The sequence below is a fragment of the Pristis pectinata genome, chromosome 12 (assembly GCF_009764475.1).
Source record: "Pristis pectinata isolate sPriPec2 chromosome 12, sPriPec2.1.pri, whole genome shotgun sequence".
Lineage (NCBI taxonomy): Eukaryota > Metazoa > Chordata > Chondrichthyes > Rhinopristiformes > Pristidae > Pristis > Pristis pectinata.
The window spans coordinates 1,121,231-1,137,488 of NC_067416.1; the positions used below are offsets into that span (position 1 = coordinate 1,121,231).

The 16,258-nt window shown below is 55.0% G+C and overlaps 2 protein-coding genes across 3 annotated transcripts in view; one reads left to right on the forward strand and one right to left on the reverse strand.

Annotated features, from left to right (window-relative positions):
- The first annotated feature begins 534 nt into the window (after positions 1-534).
- On the forward strand, positions 535-11,886 carry stn1 (STN1 subunit of CST complex). 2 transcript variants are annotated; one of them, XM_052026945.1, is made up of 10 exons: positions 535-557; positions 1,688-1,867; positions 3,777-3,872; positions 4,723-4,794; positions 5,842-5,997; positions 6,235-6,352; positions 7,470-7,665; positions 7,827-7,949; positions 9,506-9,578; positions 11,482-11,886. In XM_052026945.1, exons 2-10 carry the CDS (start codon positions 1,738-1,740, stop codon positions 11,643-11,645), a joined length of 1,128 nt encoding a protein of 375 aa, XP_051882905.1. In that variant the 5' UTR covers positions 535-557; positions 1,688-1,737; the 3' UTR covers positions 11,646-11,886. The 2 variants fall into 2 exon arrangements, with proteins under 2 accessions (XP_051882905.1, XP_051882904.1); XM_052026944.1 differs by lacking the exon at positions 535-557 and adding an exon at positions 595-1,321.
- A 1,262-nt stretch (positions 11,887-13,148) lies between these two features.
- LOC127576419 (collagen alpha-1(XVII) chain-like) overlaps positions 13,149-16,258 on the reverse strand; it is a 39,711-nt gene continuing 36,601 nt past the window's right edge. Inside the window, exons 35-36 of the mRNA XM_052026931.1 lie at positions 15,584-15,670; positions 13,149-14,386 (exon numbers count right to left, since the gene is read on the reverse strand). Coding sequence (XP_051882891.1) covers positions 14,334-14,386; positions 15,584-15,670 — 140 coding nt within the window. The 3' untranslated portion in view covers positions 13,149-14,333. The remainder of the gene's footprint in view (positions 14,387-15,583; positions 15,671-16,258) is intronic.

Sequence of the window (16,258 nt, forward strand, 5' to 3'; positions counted from 1 at the left end):
CTCCCGGTGTCCCCCGGACCGCTCCCGGATCACTCCCGGTGTCCCCCGGACCGCTCCCGGATCACTCCCGGTGTCCCCCGGACCGCTCCCGGTGTCCCCCGGACCGCTCCCGGATCACTCCCGGTGTCCCCCGGATTGTCCCAAGTTACTGGCGTTGCTCCGGTGACCCGATTGTTCCGTTTAATTTCCAGCCGTAATTACACCTCCGGGTTCTAGTGCAGACCGTCCAGGGCCGGGCCGGGTCGGGCCGGGCTGTCCCGCCGCCGCCGCCGAGGCCGGGCTGTCCCGCGTTCTCCGGGCGCAGTTGCCCCGGGCTCTCCCGCCGGGCGCGGCCGCTGTGTCGCCGCCTTCGGGTGGGGGTTCCGGGACTGTCCGGGCCGCCTGTCCCCCCGGAGACGCCGCCGCCGCCGCCGACCCTCCCGGTGCGCGCGTCAGATGCACGCTCCCGCCCGGCCCCGCCTCTGAGTGACACCCGCACCAGCCAATCAGCGGCCGCGCCCGCCTCCAGGTGAGAGCAATCGATCAGGGAGCGCATCCATCGGCGGAGCGGCGGGAGGGTGAGGCCCTGGGCTCGGGCTCCATCTGCAGCCGCCTCCCCCTCCCCCTCACAACCCCAAATCACCCGGTCCCCGGCTCACAGATCACCCGTGGGGTAACGGGCCTTGGGCCGCGTATCCCGGGGGATATGAGACCCAGGCCTGGGGAGAGGCCGCGTATCCCGGGGGATGTGAGACCCAGGCCTGGGGAGGGGGCGCGTATCCCGGGGGATGTGAGACCCAGGCCTGGGGAGAGGGCGCGTATCCCGGGGGATGTGAGACCCAGGCCTGGGGAGAGGGCGCGTATCCCGGGGGATGTGAGACCCAGGCTTGGGGAGGGGGCGCGTATCCCGGGGGATGTGAGACCCAGGCCTGGGGAGGGGGCGCGTATCCCGGGGGATGTGAGACCCAGGCCTGGGGAGAGGGCGCGTATCCCGGGGGATGTGAGACCCAGGCCAGGGGAGGGGGTGCGTATCCCGGGGGATGTGAGACCCAGGCCTGGGGGGTTGACTTTGAGGGCGGCGGAAGCTGTTGCTGAGTTGGGCTGTGGCTCCAGCTGTTTGATGTTCTAGTCGGGAGCACCTTACAGAAAGGAGAGGAGAATTTATAATGCGGATAAAAGAATGGCAGAGGATTTAAGTAAATGCTTTGTACTTGTCTCCATGGAAGCAGACGCGACACTGGCGAACTACGGGGAAATAAGAGAAGTTAATGTTAGTAAAGGAATAATCCTCGGGAAGTTCTCGGTTCGGGGATGCTTCCAGCCCAGCTTTGTGAGCTTTAAGGTAACAGATAAGGCCAGAATAGTAGCCACAGTCTCCCCAGCAGTGGGGCAGTTGTGGAGATGGTGCCTCTGACAAAGCACTCTCATGCATTCCCGGTTTCTTCGCTGTTTACCGAGATCACTGGTTCTCTCCCACTTTTCACTTTCAGCTGCATTAATGGATTTCATTCCATTTTCCTTCCTAGTCTCCACTTGCTCGGTGCCTGGGGCCCCGAGGGCAAGGATTCTGGGTGTCAGGGGTTGCTGTACCCGCGTCAGTCTCACTGCAGGTTGTGTTAGTTCGCCAGCACAGAGCTGGAGCAGTGAATAAACAGGGCGATTTGGCATCGAGGGAGATGGAAAATCACTCGGTTTTAATTTTCAACAGCAGGAGCACTCTGGTTGGTTGCTGGTGATGTGGGGGTGACTGGGGGTTTAATGGCTCATAGTGAGAGTGTAGAGGACGCGGTGCCGCCCACACTCTGGGGCCTGGACCCAGTGCACACAGTGTTTGCCAAACTCTATATCCGGGACATCCTTGAACTCAAGAACTCTCGGCTTATTCCAGGTAAATCATTGGGATGACCATTAAATGGAGTAACTCGGGTAACGAGTTAGACACAGAGTGAACCCTCTGTACACTTCCGTCAGACACTCCCAGCAGTACAGAGAGTAACCCACCCCCCACACTGTCCCTTTCAGTGATCCCAGATATAGAGTGTGGTTTATACACTGTATTTTTGGTTAAAATAAAGCAGAAAATGTGGCAAATGATCACCGGGTTTGGCAACGTGTGGAGACAGAACCAGAGTTAATGTTTCAGGAGCTGGTGAGGATTTCAAGCCTCTGCACTGCTTTGCCTTTGGATGATGTCTGACTGAAACCTGCTCGCTGGGCCCCTCTGGTGATGGCGATCTGATACTGCAGCGGTTCCATTGTAACCCTGAGGGTTACAGACCGTGCAAACCCCTTCAACCTCCTGATGCAGGGTCCCGACCCGAAATATCAACCGTCCATTCCCCCCCACTGCCTGACCCGCTGAGCTCCTCCAGCGGATTGGGTGTTGCTCCAGATTCCAGCGTCTGCAGTTGTGACTGCAACCTCATTCGACTGTTTGGACTCATCAATAATTTCAGTCCAGTTCTAAATCTGATTGTTCAAACCTGTTTCGGTTTTTTTTTGAACCTGTCTGACTGAAGGTACGAAATTAAACTGATAAAGTGCTCTCCACAATCCTGTCTTGACAGAATCTGCGGAGTGGGCCATTCAGCCCATCGTGTCTATGGCAGATCTTTGTAAGGACCCCATTTAGTCCCATTCCCTGTTCTTTTGCTGTAAGCCAGCAAATCTTTCCCCTTCAAACATGTATTCCATTCTCTTAAAAGTTACAGTTGAATCCTCTGCCAGCAACATAACCTGTACCCCGTCAGTGTAACTTGCTGAGTTAGAAAAAAGTTATCCTTATTTGGTTGTTTTGCCATTCACTTCCAACCTGTGCCACCCTTGCCTTCCTGTCAATTTCCCTCACGCACAGATTTCGACTGCTTCTAACCTTCCTGCTGTAAGGAGAGCTACCGCAGCTTCTCCAGTGTTTCAATGGATAGGAAGTCCCTCATCCCTGGCACTGCTGTAGTAAATCTCCTGCGCACCCTCTCCGAAGCACTAACATCACTTCTAAAGCGTGGAGCCTACGATCGGACCCAATGCTCCACCTGAGGGTTAATCTTATAAAGGTTCAGCATCACTTCCTGGCTCCGAATCGCAAAACCTCTTTGGAAATCCAAGTCTGTTGGCTTTTAACATCTATTTACAACATAATCTGCCACTTTTCAAAGACGTGTGCACACTCCCAGGTGTTATGGTGCCTGCCACCCCCTTAACATTGGACATTGACTATCGTTCCCCTCCTCATCCTTTCCAAGATGTGTTCTGTGTGAAATGTGTCCTGCCTTGCAGCTGGCTGTTTTCCCAGTCTGCCTCCCTCCTCCTGACATCAGTCGTGGCCTCTTCACTGTTTACCACTTTCCAAAGTTCATATCACTCATAAACTTTAAACTGGTGACCTGCTTGTTCGAGTCTAGGTAACTAATAAATACCAGAAAGCGCACCAGACCTGTTGCTGACCACCGGCGCGTTCTACACAAGGCTGGAGGACCTTTACACTACGTCCTGCCTGAAAAACGATCAGCCTGAGAAACCACCAGTGCTCTCTCCTTAGACAATTTAACACCCACTCAGCTTCTGCAGTCCCAGACCCTCAATCCTTCTGACCTTTATTTTGTTGTACTTTGTCAAACACCCTTGCTATCTTCGCCAGTTGATTCCTTTAGTCAAAGGCAGCCATTAGGTGCTGCCTTTGGTGAATTCGCCCACGTTGTCGTGATTGGACCTGACTTTAGCTGCAGCCTAGCCGTATCTGAGGTTCTGCAGCGTTTGCATTCACACAGCAAGTTACAATCTTGGTTTCCTTTGCACAGGAGTATTTTTCTATAAAACCCATCCCATCAGCAAAGTGGACATCCTGGGGACGGTGGTCCTGAAGCAAGAGAAGGAGAAGTTTTACACGTTCGGAGGTTGGTGATTCCAAATGGTTTCTGTGTTTATTCCTGGAGTTGGCAGCTTAGAGCCTGAATATTCAGGAGAGGCTGTGGGTTGGCACTGACTGGGACTCTGCCTCCTTTAGTGGGAGCTGCTGCTCTGATTCCCACCTCCCTGTGCACCCCCCCCCCAACCCATCCTGAAGGCCCCCACCCCCACCCTGGTCCCAGAGACTCTCCACCCACTCCCAGTGCTCTCCTCCCCCGGAGTGGGGATGTGGAACGAGCTTCCAGAGGAAGTGGTAGAGGCGGGTACAGTTACAACACTTGAGACAGGACAGGTACATGGAAAGGAAAGGTTTAGTGGGATGTGGGCTAAACGCAGGCCAATGGGACTGGCTCAGGAAGACACCTTGGTCGGCGTGAATGTCTTGGGCCGAAGGGCCTGTTTCTGGCAGTATTACTCTGACTCTTTCCCTCACCCCACCCTCAGCCCTGGAGACCTGTCCCTCTCTCCCCTTGGCATGATGTCCCTGCTGCTCCCCCCTTGAGCCCTTCCCGGCACAGTCCCAGTTCTGGAGCCTGTATTTGAAGTGTTGTGTCCCGGGGCATTCAGTTTCCAGCATGTCCTGGGATACCCTCAATAACTTGGGGAAGGTTGGTAGGGTGGGGGTAAGGGTAAGGTTTGAGCTGCGTCTAGTTCACTGCTGAGAGTGGTAGCTCTGCCCAGTGCTGTGTTGGGTTCAAGGAATGGATGCACCTTTTTTGATTAAAGCATTGGTCTCACCGTTTAACCATGTTGTGGTATTTGGTTTCACCCACCCTTCCTGGTTCCCGCTCACTCGTCTGTGTCACCGGTGTCACCCGTGTTACCTGTGCTTTACAGTGGATGATGGTACTGGAGTCATTAGTTGTTTGTGCTGGAAGAAGCAAAGACCCGTGGAAGTCACCAAACCAGGTACAGCATTTGCTTTTGTCCTTCCAACACTCAGAATCAGGTTTCTTGTCACTGACAGATGTCATGAAATGTGTTGTTTTGTGGCAGCAGTACAGTGCACGACATAAAAATCCTATAAGTTACCAAAATAAATAAATAGTGCAAAATGAGGAATAATGAGGTAGTGTTCATGGACCGTTCCGAAGTCTGATGGCGGAGGGGGAGAAGACCATTCCAACACTTGAGGTGTAACCCCGGCCATTGTGTATGTGTGGTGGTGACCCTCTGCAGTCCTCTCCACAGTGCTGTTGGAGGGAGCTCCAGCGTTTAGACCCGACGTCGATGAACAGCAAGCAGCTTTGATTTGGAATGACAGAGCGGTTGGTACAGGTTCATTTCTAGCTGTCAGAAGTGGATTGGATAAATGTACGGAAGTAAAATCACAGGGATGTGGGGAGTGGGATTCCAGGCCGGCCCCAGGAAACAAACTGGTTCTGTTTTTACAGACGTCCAGAAGTTGATTTTGTCTGAAAGTTGGAAACTGCACAAATATCATTTGATACGGTAACCATACTGAATTTCATAATATTAAGGAAGTAGGTGTCCGTAAGTCAGGTGTTTGTGACCCGGGACGGCCTGTGACTGGAATTGATAAATATTCCAATCGGGGCAGTTCCTAGCATGGAGCAGACATGTCCCAAAGGGCAAAGAGACTCTGTAATCCACTTCAGTGTCTATTGTGGGTAATGTAAAGGCTGAGGAAGCAAGTGGAACAAGTGCCGTGGGATCTTTTGCACCCAGCAGCAGGAGCAGTCAGGGCCGCCAGTTAACGTTTCAGTCCCAGGAGGAGTGACGCTAGTGTTTCCCTACCGGTGTTGCTGGAGCAGCAGTTTGTTCCCACCGTTGGTGCTGCCACAGATTTGTGTCCTGCAGCAACGTTCTCCCAAGCTCTGCTCTGCCCTGCTGCCCCCACCGTGGTGCTGCCGTGTGTGGGTGGGGGTCCCCTGGAACTGGTCCCACACGCACACTCCCCTCCTGACTCGGCGCTCACCTCCACTCCTCCCGCAGCTTTGTTCCCCAGAGGTCTGAATCTCTTGGAGCAGCTGAGCTGGATCGCCAGACTGGAACAGGACAATTCCCGTGTGGAGCTGGGTGACGTTGTCCGGGTCCGGGGCCGGATCAGGGATTACAGAGAGCAGAGGGAAATCAACAGCATCAGCGTGGGTGAGTTGGGGCAGTGGGTGGGTGGGGCAGGGGGTGTGTGGGTCGGGCAGTGGGTGGGTGTGTCGGGGATTGGGGGCAGTGGGTGTGTGGGTTGGGGGCAGTGGGTGTGTCGGGGGGCGGTGGGTGGGTGGGGTAGGAGGAAGGGACCGGGTGGGGGGAAGGGGCCAGGTGGTGGGAGGGTGGTCCTGGTCTGGGATGAGGCGATTCCTGCTGGGGTTACGTTCTCCTTTCCTGCAGCCAAGGTGGCCGATCCAATCTTCACCGCACAAATCTCCCGGATGCTGGAGCTCCCTCACCTCTACCGAAGCTTCTATGACAAAGCGTTTCAGATCCCAAAGGACGGCACTGAAGCAAAGTAAGAACGGTGGATAAGTGGGAGAGGTTGGGAGGCAGGTTAGGGAAAAGCAGTGGGATGGGGGAGGCAATGAGGGAGATGGGTCAGGAGGGAGATGGATGGATGCAGAGGGGAGCGGGGGCAGGAGGGAGATGGATGGATGCGGGGGGGGAGTGGGGGCAGGAGGGAGATGGATGGATGTGGGGGGGGAGCAGGGGCAGGAGGGAGATGGATGGATGCGGGGGGGAGTGGGGGCAGGAGGGAGATGGATGGATGCGGGGGGGGAGTGGGGGCAGGAGGGAGATGGATGGATGCGGGGGGGGAGTGGGGGCAGGAGGGAGATGGATGGATGTGGGGGGGGAGCGGGGGCAGGAGGGAGATGGATGGATGCGGGGGGGAGTGGGGGCAGGAGGGAGATGGATGGATGCGGAGGGGAGCGGGGGCAGGAGGGAGATGGATGGATGCGGGGGGGGAGTGGGGGCAGGAGGGAGATGGATGGATGTGGGGGGGGAGTGGGGGCAGGAGGGAGATGGATGGATGGATGTGGGGGGAGCAGGGGCAGGAGGGAGATGGATGGATGTGGGGGGAGCAGGGGCAGGAGGGAGATGGATGGATGTGGGGGGAGCAGGGGCAGGAGGGGGATGGATGGATGTGGGGGGAGTGGGGGCAGGAGGGAGATGGATGGATGGATGTGGGGGGAGCGGGGGCAGGAGGGGGATGGATGGATGTGGGGGGAGCAGGGGCAGGAGGGAGATGGATGGATGCGGGGGGGAGCGAGGGCAGGAGGGAGATGGATGGATGCGGAGGGGAGCGGGGGCAGGAGGGAGATGGATGGATGCGGAGGGGAGCGGGGGCAGGAGGGAGATGGATGGATGCGGAGGGGAGCGGGGGCAGGAGGGAGATGGATGGATGTGGGGGGAGCGGGGGCAGGAGGGAGATGGATGGATGCGGGGGGGAGCAGGGGCAGGAGGGGGATGGATGGATGGATGCGGGGGGGAGCGGGGGCAGAGGGAGAGGCCACAGAAGGGACTGTTTTGGAGCTTGCTGCGGTTTCCCTGATTACTCTGCCAGGTTTTGTCTGTCTGCTGTTTGTCCAAGTCTGACTTCTCCTCCTTTGCCTATATCTCCTCGTCCCCAGCGAACATGGAGCGAACATTCTATTCCTGCGGAGCAAGATCAAACAATTTCTGGCTCAGAACCAGGTGAAGAACTTCTACCGGCGGGAGCTGGAGACCATCGACTCGTTGTCCTGTGTTGCTCAGCGTTGCCAGGAGGCTCTGTGTGGACGGGACTCAGGCCAGAGCTCGGCTGAGAGCTCATCCCAGGGTAAAGAGGTGAGGTGATGGGGGGAGAATTCGTTAGGGATGGAGAGAGGACGTAGGGACGCGATGGCTGGACTGATGGGTTTCCGTGGGGTGAGAGGGTTCTCCCTCCTCTCACTGCCTCCTGCTACTTCCCTGTGCTGTTAAAGTACTGTTTTCTGTTTGTATTTAAGGAGCCCGTGGGTTCGCAGTGTGTATCAAGACAGATTCATGCGGCTTTTCAAGAGGCCATCTCTGCTCTGCAGGAGGAGGGAGTCATTTTCCAGAAGGTGGCTGGCCCCAACGAGTTGTACCTGGTAGGTGGCAGCTGAGCCTGGAGTCTCGTCTCAGCCTGGGCCCCCTCCCCTTTCCCTCTCGTTGGGTCCTGGGCCCTCTCCCTCTCCCCAGGCCCTCTTTTCCCCCCCCCCCCCCCCCCATCTCATTGCCTTTGCTCAACCCAGTGTGTATCTTTGTCGCATCAATGAGCTTGTGGTAATCCCTCACCTGGCACTGCTAACAAGTGTGAGCACCACTCTGGTCCTGAAACTTGTTCAGTGACCACTGCATGATGTTGACTACATCCCAACACCTAATCCTAACCCAATCCTGGTTGACCTTATTTAGCCCCTGAAGTGTGGCTACTGGTGTCTGCAAACCATGACAGGGTGTTGGTTGGGTCACTGAAACATGCTGGTTGGATCCCACTCCTTCCCATCACCAACGATTCACCCCTGATCACTGATGAATTTGTCACGCCAGTTCCAGTCACTTGCAGCTGCTTGCAGATGTAGCGATGAGGTGCTCGTCAGCAGCTCAGTGTTAAGGCAGCACTGTCCGTTCATTCAGTACTCCCTCCGCCCGGAGTGTGTGCCAGTTACTCACCCAGGCTGCTCCACAACACCTCCCAAATCCACCAACTGTTCCACCGGATGTTCGAGGGCAGGAGGGGAATGGGATCACCACCACCTGCCGATTCCATCAATGTCACACACCGTCCTGAACTGGAGGTGTTACACGGTTCCTTCATCATCGCTGAGTCTGTCCCTGAAACACAGGGGCACCTTTACCAGAAGGACTGAAGCAGGTCAAGGTGTTTACCACCACCTTCTCAAAGGCACTGAGCACTGGCCTTGCCATGGAAGTCTGCAGTCTGTGAGGGAATAAAAAACCCCAAACTGAAGCTGGGATCGGACTCGTGGTCCTGGGCGCTTGATGTGGACCCCTGTCAGCACTGGTACCCGTGGTCCTGGGGGCTCCAGATGTGGACCCCTGTCAGCACTGGTACCTGTCCTGGGGGCTCCAGATGTGGACCCCTGTCAGCACCGGTACCCGTGGTCCTGGGCGCTCCAGATGTGGACCCCTGTCAGCACTGGTACCCGTGGTCCTGGGCGCTCCAGATGTGGACCCCTGTCAGCACTGGTACCCGTGGTCCTGGGCGCTCCAGATGTGGACCCCTGTCAGCACTGGTACCCGTGGTCCTGGGCGCTCCAGATGTGGACCCCTGTCAGCACTGGTACCCGTGGTCCTGGGCGCTCCAGATGTGGACCCCTGTCAGCACTGGTACCCGTGGTCCTGGGCGCTCCAGATGTGGACCCCTGTCAGCACTGGTACCCGTGGTCCTGGGCGCTCCAGATGTGGACCCCTGTCAGCACTGGTACCCGTGGTCCTGGGCGCTCCAGATGTGGACCCCTGTCACCACTGGTACCCGTGGTCCTGGGGTCTCCAGATGTGGACCCGTCAGCACTGGTACCCGTGGTCCTGGGGGCTCCAGCTGTGGACCCCTGTCCATACTGGTACTTGTGGCCTTGACCCCAGGCTGGGAGAGGGGATTGGACTGTACTGACACACCGGTCTGTTCACAAATACTCTACAGGTCACTGACCAGGAGAAGCAGCTACATGATGTGACTCTGAGCATCATTCGCGAAGACTCCACAAGACCGAAATGTGAGTGACTTTCTCTGCAGAATCTTGCTCTTCAAGGGTCTGTGATGGACACTGGATTTGGCGTCAATGGTTCCTTCCCCCCACCCCCACCCCGCCCCTCCCCCCACCACAGATGCTGCCCAACCTGCTGAATTCCTCCAGCAGATTGTTCTTTGCTCCAGATTCTAGCACCTGAAGTCTGTGGTGTCTCCAGCTTTGTGCGGCTGTACGATGGAAGATGTAGTTTGTGTAACACCTTGTAACAACTGAGGGCCATTGAGGAAGGAGTTAGTGGTCACTCAATGCTGCTCCACACGAGAACCTTCCTGCATTTCAGCCCCAGTCAATGCTTAGAACATTAAACATTGGAGCAAGGGTAACGATTTGCCCCTATCCTGGGCAAACCCCATGTATGTAAAAACCTCTCAGTTTCTGTCTTGGATATTCTCCAATCCTTGGGGTGGAGAATTCGCTTCTCTCTGGGTGAAGAAACATCTTCCTCATCTGTTCTGAACGGCTGACACTGATCCTGGTCACCCATCCAGAGGAAACATCAGCTCTTCAGCCCTGTTTCAATGCCATCACCTCTCACACGTCTAGACAATGTAGGCACAGTCTGTTTAATCTCTCCTCGTACAACAAACCTGACATCCCAAGACCCTCTGAACACCAACACTGTCCTGTTCCTCACTGTGTTAACCCTTCTATATTTTTCTACTGAATTGAATGACTTTGCATTTTTCCACATAATGTTCCATCTGCCATGTCCTTGACCACTCCTCAAACCCACACAACCCCTCTGTATCCTCCTCATAGCCCACACTGCCTGCTCAGCAAACTTGGATATATTATACTTGATCCCCTCATCCAAATCACCAATATGGATGATGAAGTCATCACTGATCCCTGAGGCAGCCCATCCATCACAGCTCCATCAACCTGAACATGACCCGGTTATTCCTGCTCTCATGTGACCATTTCTGTGTCTGTACTGTACACACTAACTCTTGTTAGTGTCCTGCTGAAGGTCTGAATACACGTCAACTGGTTCACCCTCATCCATTCCACCAGTTACAACCCTACCAACGCCTCAGATACGTCAAACATAACTTCACTTCTGTAAATCCAGTCCAATTATTATTTTCTTGAACCAAAGTCCCTTGAACCCTGTGACCTCGGGGTTCGTGATCCAGACTGTAATCACTAGGCAACCGTGGTCATGGATACAATAACGTCAGCTGTCTTCATGTAGCCTTTCATTCAGTTGTTGCTGTGCTCAGAGGCCCAGTCTCCAGCCAGCAACAATTGGCAGGGAAGATCATTGTCCGAGAGGTCGCCCGCCCTGTGGTTAATGTGATGGGGGTACACACTCGCTGTGGAGTGACGGACACAGCTGCAAGGGAGGAGCAGTCAGTGTCTGTGCAGAGCAAGGATCCTCCCTGAGGCAGTGGCTTGGTGGAAGAGAGATTGAGAGAGGAAGGAGAATAGGATGAGGTGACAGAGAGGGAGAGAAAACTAAAACTGCAGGTGTGGGAATCTGGAATGTCTCAGCAGCATCTGTGGAAGGAGAAACCAGTTCCATTAACAACGGCAGGACGCGGATACAGGCGGCCCCAGCATGTGGGCTGGGGGCTGAGCTCCTTTAAAAAAAAAAGCAGTCCATAGCGTGATTTTCTGTAATGCGCGTGCATCAGGAAACACCGCTTGAAACAAAATTATTTATTTACTTTTTCCACAAATTCTGTAAGGGTGAGTTTCCGTTTCTGGAGCTGCTGTAAGGCGGGAGTCACCTGTACTGGTCTGGGTACAGAGTGGGAGCAGTGAATGGCAGTGACTGTCCTTGGCAGTCCTCGTCCTGCCACATCACCGTCGTCTTCTGAGGCCAGAACACCCTTGTGTTTAATTCCTCTTCTGTTTTCTCCAGACATTGAAAAGGGCTGCCCTTTCCTTCACATTCTGAGCTGTGTGCAGAACAGCTACGGTGCAGGCATTACTGAGGCAACAGTGCAGAGGGTGCTGGACAAACTGGAGTGTTCCAGCGAGATTGTCAGTACAATGGACAGATACTACACCGCCTCCTGTCTGTGAGACGTGTCACTTGGGCACTGAGTGCTGCACTACTGGACACTGGTGAACTGACCCAGGGAGCGTGAGGTGGGAGCCATGACCCTCTGGTCTATAAAGGGGTTTGTGAGAGTACACTTTTCTTCAAGGAGTAACATCAAAATGAACAGCAGAATGACGACTTTAATCGTTGTGAGTTCACAGAACATTGAGTGCAGATTTGACTATGAATTTATTCACCATTATTAAATAATTGTGTGACCTGTGTGTTGTGTCTGGAGCTGTTTGTGTCAGAGGATTGGGGTAGGGAGTGTATGGGGGGGAGGGAATGCCCTGGTGGAGGAACAGCTGGTAGTATCCAGGAGGGGGTGAACCAGGGCAGGGAATGGGCTCGATCCTATTGCCCAGAGTCCTGGTATTTGTAAATTGAGGGGTAGGAGTGTGGGAGTTAGGGGTGAGAGCGAGAGCTGTCTGTGTTTCCAGTGTTTGTGCTGTAACTGGGCAGTGTGACCCAGTCACATTCAGAATTGCAAAGGGCTACTTCTGTTCCCATCGAGCGTTCACACAATCAGTCCAGAATTGTTCATGCTGACAGAATTTATTGAAATGTTTATCAGACTCGGTTGGCAAATGAGCAACAGTTTGCAGAATAATGAACCATTCGTGGGCCTGTATACTATCCAGGAACAGAAACCAGATCTCGAGAGGTTAGAGAGAGCAAGAGCTTCAAGCAGAGGGCAAGTGGTGGGTGTAATTGCCCCCCCCCCCCCCCCCCAACAACACGGGCAGCCTGTGCCCTGCTGCTGTTGGGAGGCTAACAGCAGTGGTAGAGCCCAGGTTGAGTGTACGCTGCCCCACACACAACCAGCAGCTGACTTTAAAACCATTCATCTTGCACATATGAGAGTTGGGGGTCCGAGTGAAGTTCCCAGCTTCCTCCTGTAACCAGGAGGTTCCTGGGCGGAGCTGTTTCTGTCTCCTTGCCCTGTGGACGGGGGGTCGTGTCCGGCAGATCAACCACTGAACGGTGGGAGTATGGTGTGTGAGCTCCAACCTGGAACACACTGTGACAACCAGCTCCCAGTCCTGTCCAGGGCGTACTCGGGCATGTGGGTGTGCGGTGGGTTTCATTGGACATCCCAGACCTGGGAATCTGGTGGGGAGCTGTGTGTGCAGTGAAGTTCCAGTCTGGGGACTCAGTGGGAGTGGGTGGTGGCTGAAGCCAGGGTCGTTGTCCAGGAAGGTGTGGAGGAGAATTGGAGAATTAGCCAGGCTCTGTGCCCTGGACAGGAATGGGTGGATGTGGGAAGTGGTTCTGGACACACCAAGGGATGGAAGCTGTGTGGCTGCCCCCAGCCCACACCCTCTGTCTGACTGGTTCTCCCTGCAGACACCCATCGCCACGTTTACACCAGATCACTGCCAAATGAGTATATGACACATGGAGCAGATGGGTCTGTCTCCCCTCCCCACTCAGGCAGAGGCCCCCACTGAGATCAGGGTGTTGAATAATTACTTCGGACTTGGTTTCTTTGTATTTTTTTAAAATGTTTATTCCAAAAAAAAGTTTTATAATTTAAATAAGGCAGGCTGCAAAATCATCAGCTGGTTCTGGAAAGGAAATGAATGCAGGAACTCGCCAGCGGAGAGCAACATTGCAGCAAGATCAGAGGTGGAGGGAGAACGGAAACGGGCAGTGACTGAAGGCACAGACTCAGCTTCACGCCCCTGAGACCCCTCCCTGCCATGCATCCCCTACAACCCAGCTCCAGGTCATACTCATAGGGGCAGGAGTAGGCCACTCGACCCCTCAATCCTACCCTGCCCGGTTTCCTCCATGTCAGTTCCTCAATCCCTGACCTTTCAATCATTTATCTCCCTCCCCTTTATACACTTCTAATGATTCAGGCTCCACAACCCATGCGGCTGGACAATTCCGAGGATTCACTGCTCTCGGGAAAATGTTCCCACGTACCCCGTGTAATGACCATCCCCTGTTGGAGACTGTCTCATTAGTGAAAAATCAGGCCAGCCCCCTGCTTACTGTGAGTGCTGGTGTAAGCAGGCAGACCCTGCCCGTTCCTCAGCCTGAGGCCAGTGACTGAGGGAGGCTGTGGGAAACAGTGCTGCTTTGTACTGGTTGGGTGTTGGTGTCCCAGACTCCCCTGTGTTCTGCACCACTCTGCTGGTCCATTCACTGTTGTCCCTCATCGTTCTGGGACTCCACCTGCTGAGGAACTGGAATTCCACACTGGCCGTCTTCCCCTGAAGTCGGGTGCTTTGTCTGCACAGTGTGGGGATGGGATTGGGGGAGAGTGAAGTCTTGGCCCTTCCCTGCACTGGGAGCAGCAGTGTTGGCTTGTGGGGGAGGGGGGAAGGTGGCTCTTCACCTGCTGATGTCCCACACTGATCCCCTGGGTCGTTGGGGGTGATGTAGGACAGCAGTTTGCCTCGTTATCATTGGTCAGTGGTCAATGTCATAGTGACCCCGCGCTGCAGGTCACTGGGCAGTAAGGAAGATCAGTCAGTGTCCACCCGTTTCCATTGGATAGTTAGAAGCCCAGACTAAGATGGGAGGGTAGTAGAACCCACTGCATTACAAAAGGCCTCAAAAGTAGAAATAGGCATGCGTTTTTCTCTGACGTTAAGCTGCTGTGTTGGAGAGCGGGTTCAGGAGCAGACCACCGCCCGAGTGCTTTCTTCCACGGTGCACTACTTGAGGGCAGCTGCTCGCTTCTTGTGGCTTCGCCTGTGTGAAGTGTAACCTGCAGAAAGAAAGAGTTGATCACTCGTTCTGTCCCCTGGAGTGGACCAGCAGGGATCAGGGCACAGGACATTTCTACAGCAATAATTTGTATTTACAGAAGGCCTTTTATATCTGGGAGTGTCAGCAATCAGAAGTCACATCAGCAATGTAATCAGGGCAGGTGGCTGAGAGCTCGGTGAAAGGGTGATGTAAAGGAGCATCAGAAAAGGCAGGAGATCGGGGAGGGGCTCTGGGGCTGGGGGAGTGGGATGGGGTCAGGAGGGGCTCCAGGGGCAGGGGAGCGGGGTGGCGTCAGGGAGTGGGGCTGGGAGGGGCTCTGGGGGGTGGGGGAAGTGGGATGGGGAGGGGGACGGGGAGGGGCTCTGGGGGTGGGTTGGGATGGGATCAGGGAGGGGCTCCAGGGGTGGGACGGGATCAGGGAGGGGCTCCAGGGGTGGGGGAGTGGGCAGCTGAAGGCGTGGCTGCACGTGGTGTGAAGGAACTGATCCGGAGACCACATGTGAAGCTGGTCTGGAGATCCACTGGGCAGGAAGAGATTGTGGAGATAGGGGGAGAGTTGAAAGCAAAGATGGTTTAAGACCAGAGTGCTGTAACCCAGGAACTGGAGGAGCTCAGTGAGTGCAGGGTAACTGGGTGAAGAACAGTGTGACAAGGCAGCAAATGTAGACGCCTGGTGACCACAAGAGCAGACCGGGGCATCCGGCGGGTGCTGGACTTGGCCCATCCAGAGGTAACAAAGGCATGGACAAGGGTTTCAGCAGCAGGTGAGCTGAGGCTGGTGAGGGGGCGGTTCCAGGAAGTCTCGGTGATGCTGGGGTTTGTGATTTACAACTACACCCAGGGGTAAGTTTGACAATTGAAAGTAGATTGGGACAACGTTCTCTGGAATTTCAAAGACGGTGAGATCCTGAGGTGGCTTTAGGTGGATGCTGAGGGTGTCCAGAGTGGGGGGACAGTCTCAGTATAGAAGGATCACCTATTTAATTCTGTGAGGAGGGACTTCCTTGAGGGCTGTGAAGCTGTGGAACCTCTGCACCAGGGCAGATTTTGGGGAGTCACTGGCTATGGGGGTATGGCTTGGTGCAAGGCTGTCTGATCACCCCTGAATGGCAAAGCAGCTTGAAGGGCAGAGGGCTGTTTCCTGCTCCCATTTCTGATGTTCTTGCAGAATGAACCGTCCGGTCACATCTCCTACCTTCAGCTTTCCGCTGTCGCTCCTTCTCAAGCCGCTGTCCTGCACTTGTGTCCGACAGCCACGCAGAGTAAGAGTCCCCGAGCGTTGCTGCAACAGTAATTCAGCAGAAGTGAGCTAAACTTTTCCCGGTGGTTGGTTCCGGACTGACCTTGACCAGAACAGTGACAGCACTGTGAGACCCCTGCACCCGGGGACCTCATACAGAGTCCCATTCAGGTGATCCAGTGGTGGTCATAGCGCACGCCCTCTGGGACCACTGCCTGATCCACAGGGTGAGGGGGTGAGCAGCCCACTGCCTGATCCGCGGGTCGGTGGGGTGAGCGGCCCACTGCCCAATCTGCAGACTGAGGGGTGAGCGGCCCACTGCCCGATCCGCAGGTTGGTGGGGTGAGCGGCCCCGTCCCAAAGGATGGGGATTTCCCCACTCTCAGAGGGAGTGTGATTGGTGGAGAATGGGTCCTGCTGATTGGCCAGTGTTGGGGAATATGGGACACCTCTGCTCATGTCCCCAGGGTGTATGACCTGCTGGGGTCTCCAACCACACAGTCACCTCCGTCTATTTGTAAAACTAATAATTTTTTTTTAAAAAAGAAATACAACTCTTTATTTAACTCTGTGATTTTTGTCCTGTGTTACGGAATAGTTCCTGTTGGGTTCTGGAGAGCTGGAGCTGTG

Coding starts and splice junctions, on each gene's coding strand:
- stn1 (XM_052026945.1), top strand. CDS start 1,738: ATGGCTCATAGTGAGAGTGTAGAGGACGCGGTGCCGCCCACACTCTGG. Junction 3,873..4,722: donor GAAGTTTTACACGTTCGGAG/GTTGGTGATTCC, acceptor TGTGCTTTACAG/TGGATGATGGTACTGGAGTC. Junction 6,353..7,469: donor AAGGACGGCACTGAAGCAAA/GTAAGAACGGTG, acceptor CCTCGTCCCCAG/CGAACATGGAGCGAACATTC.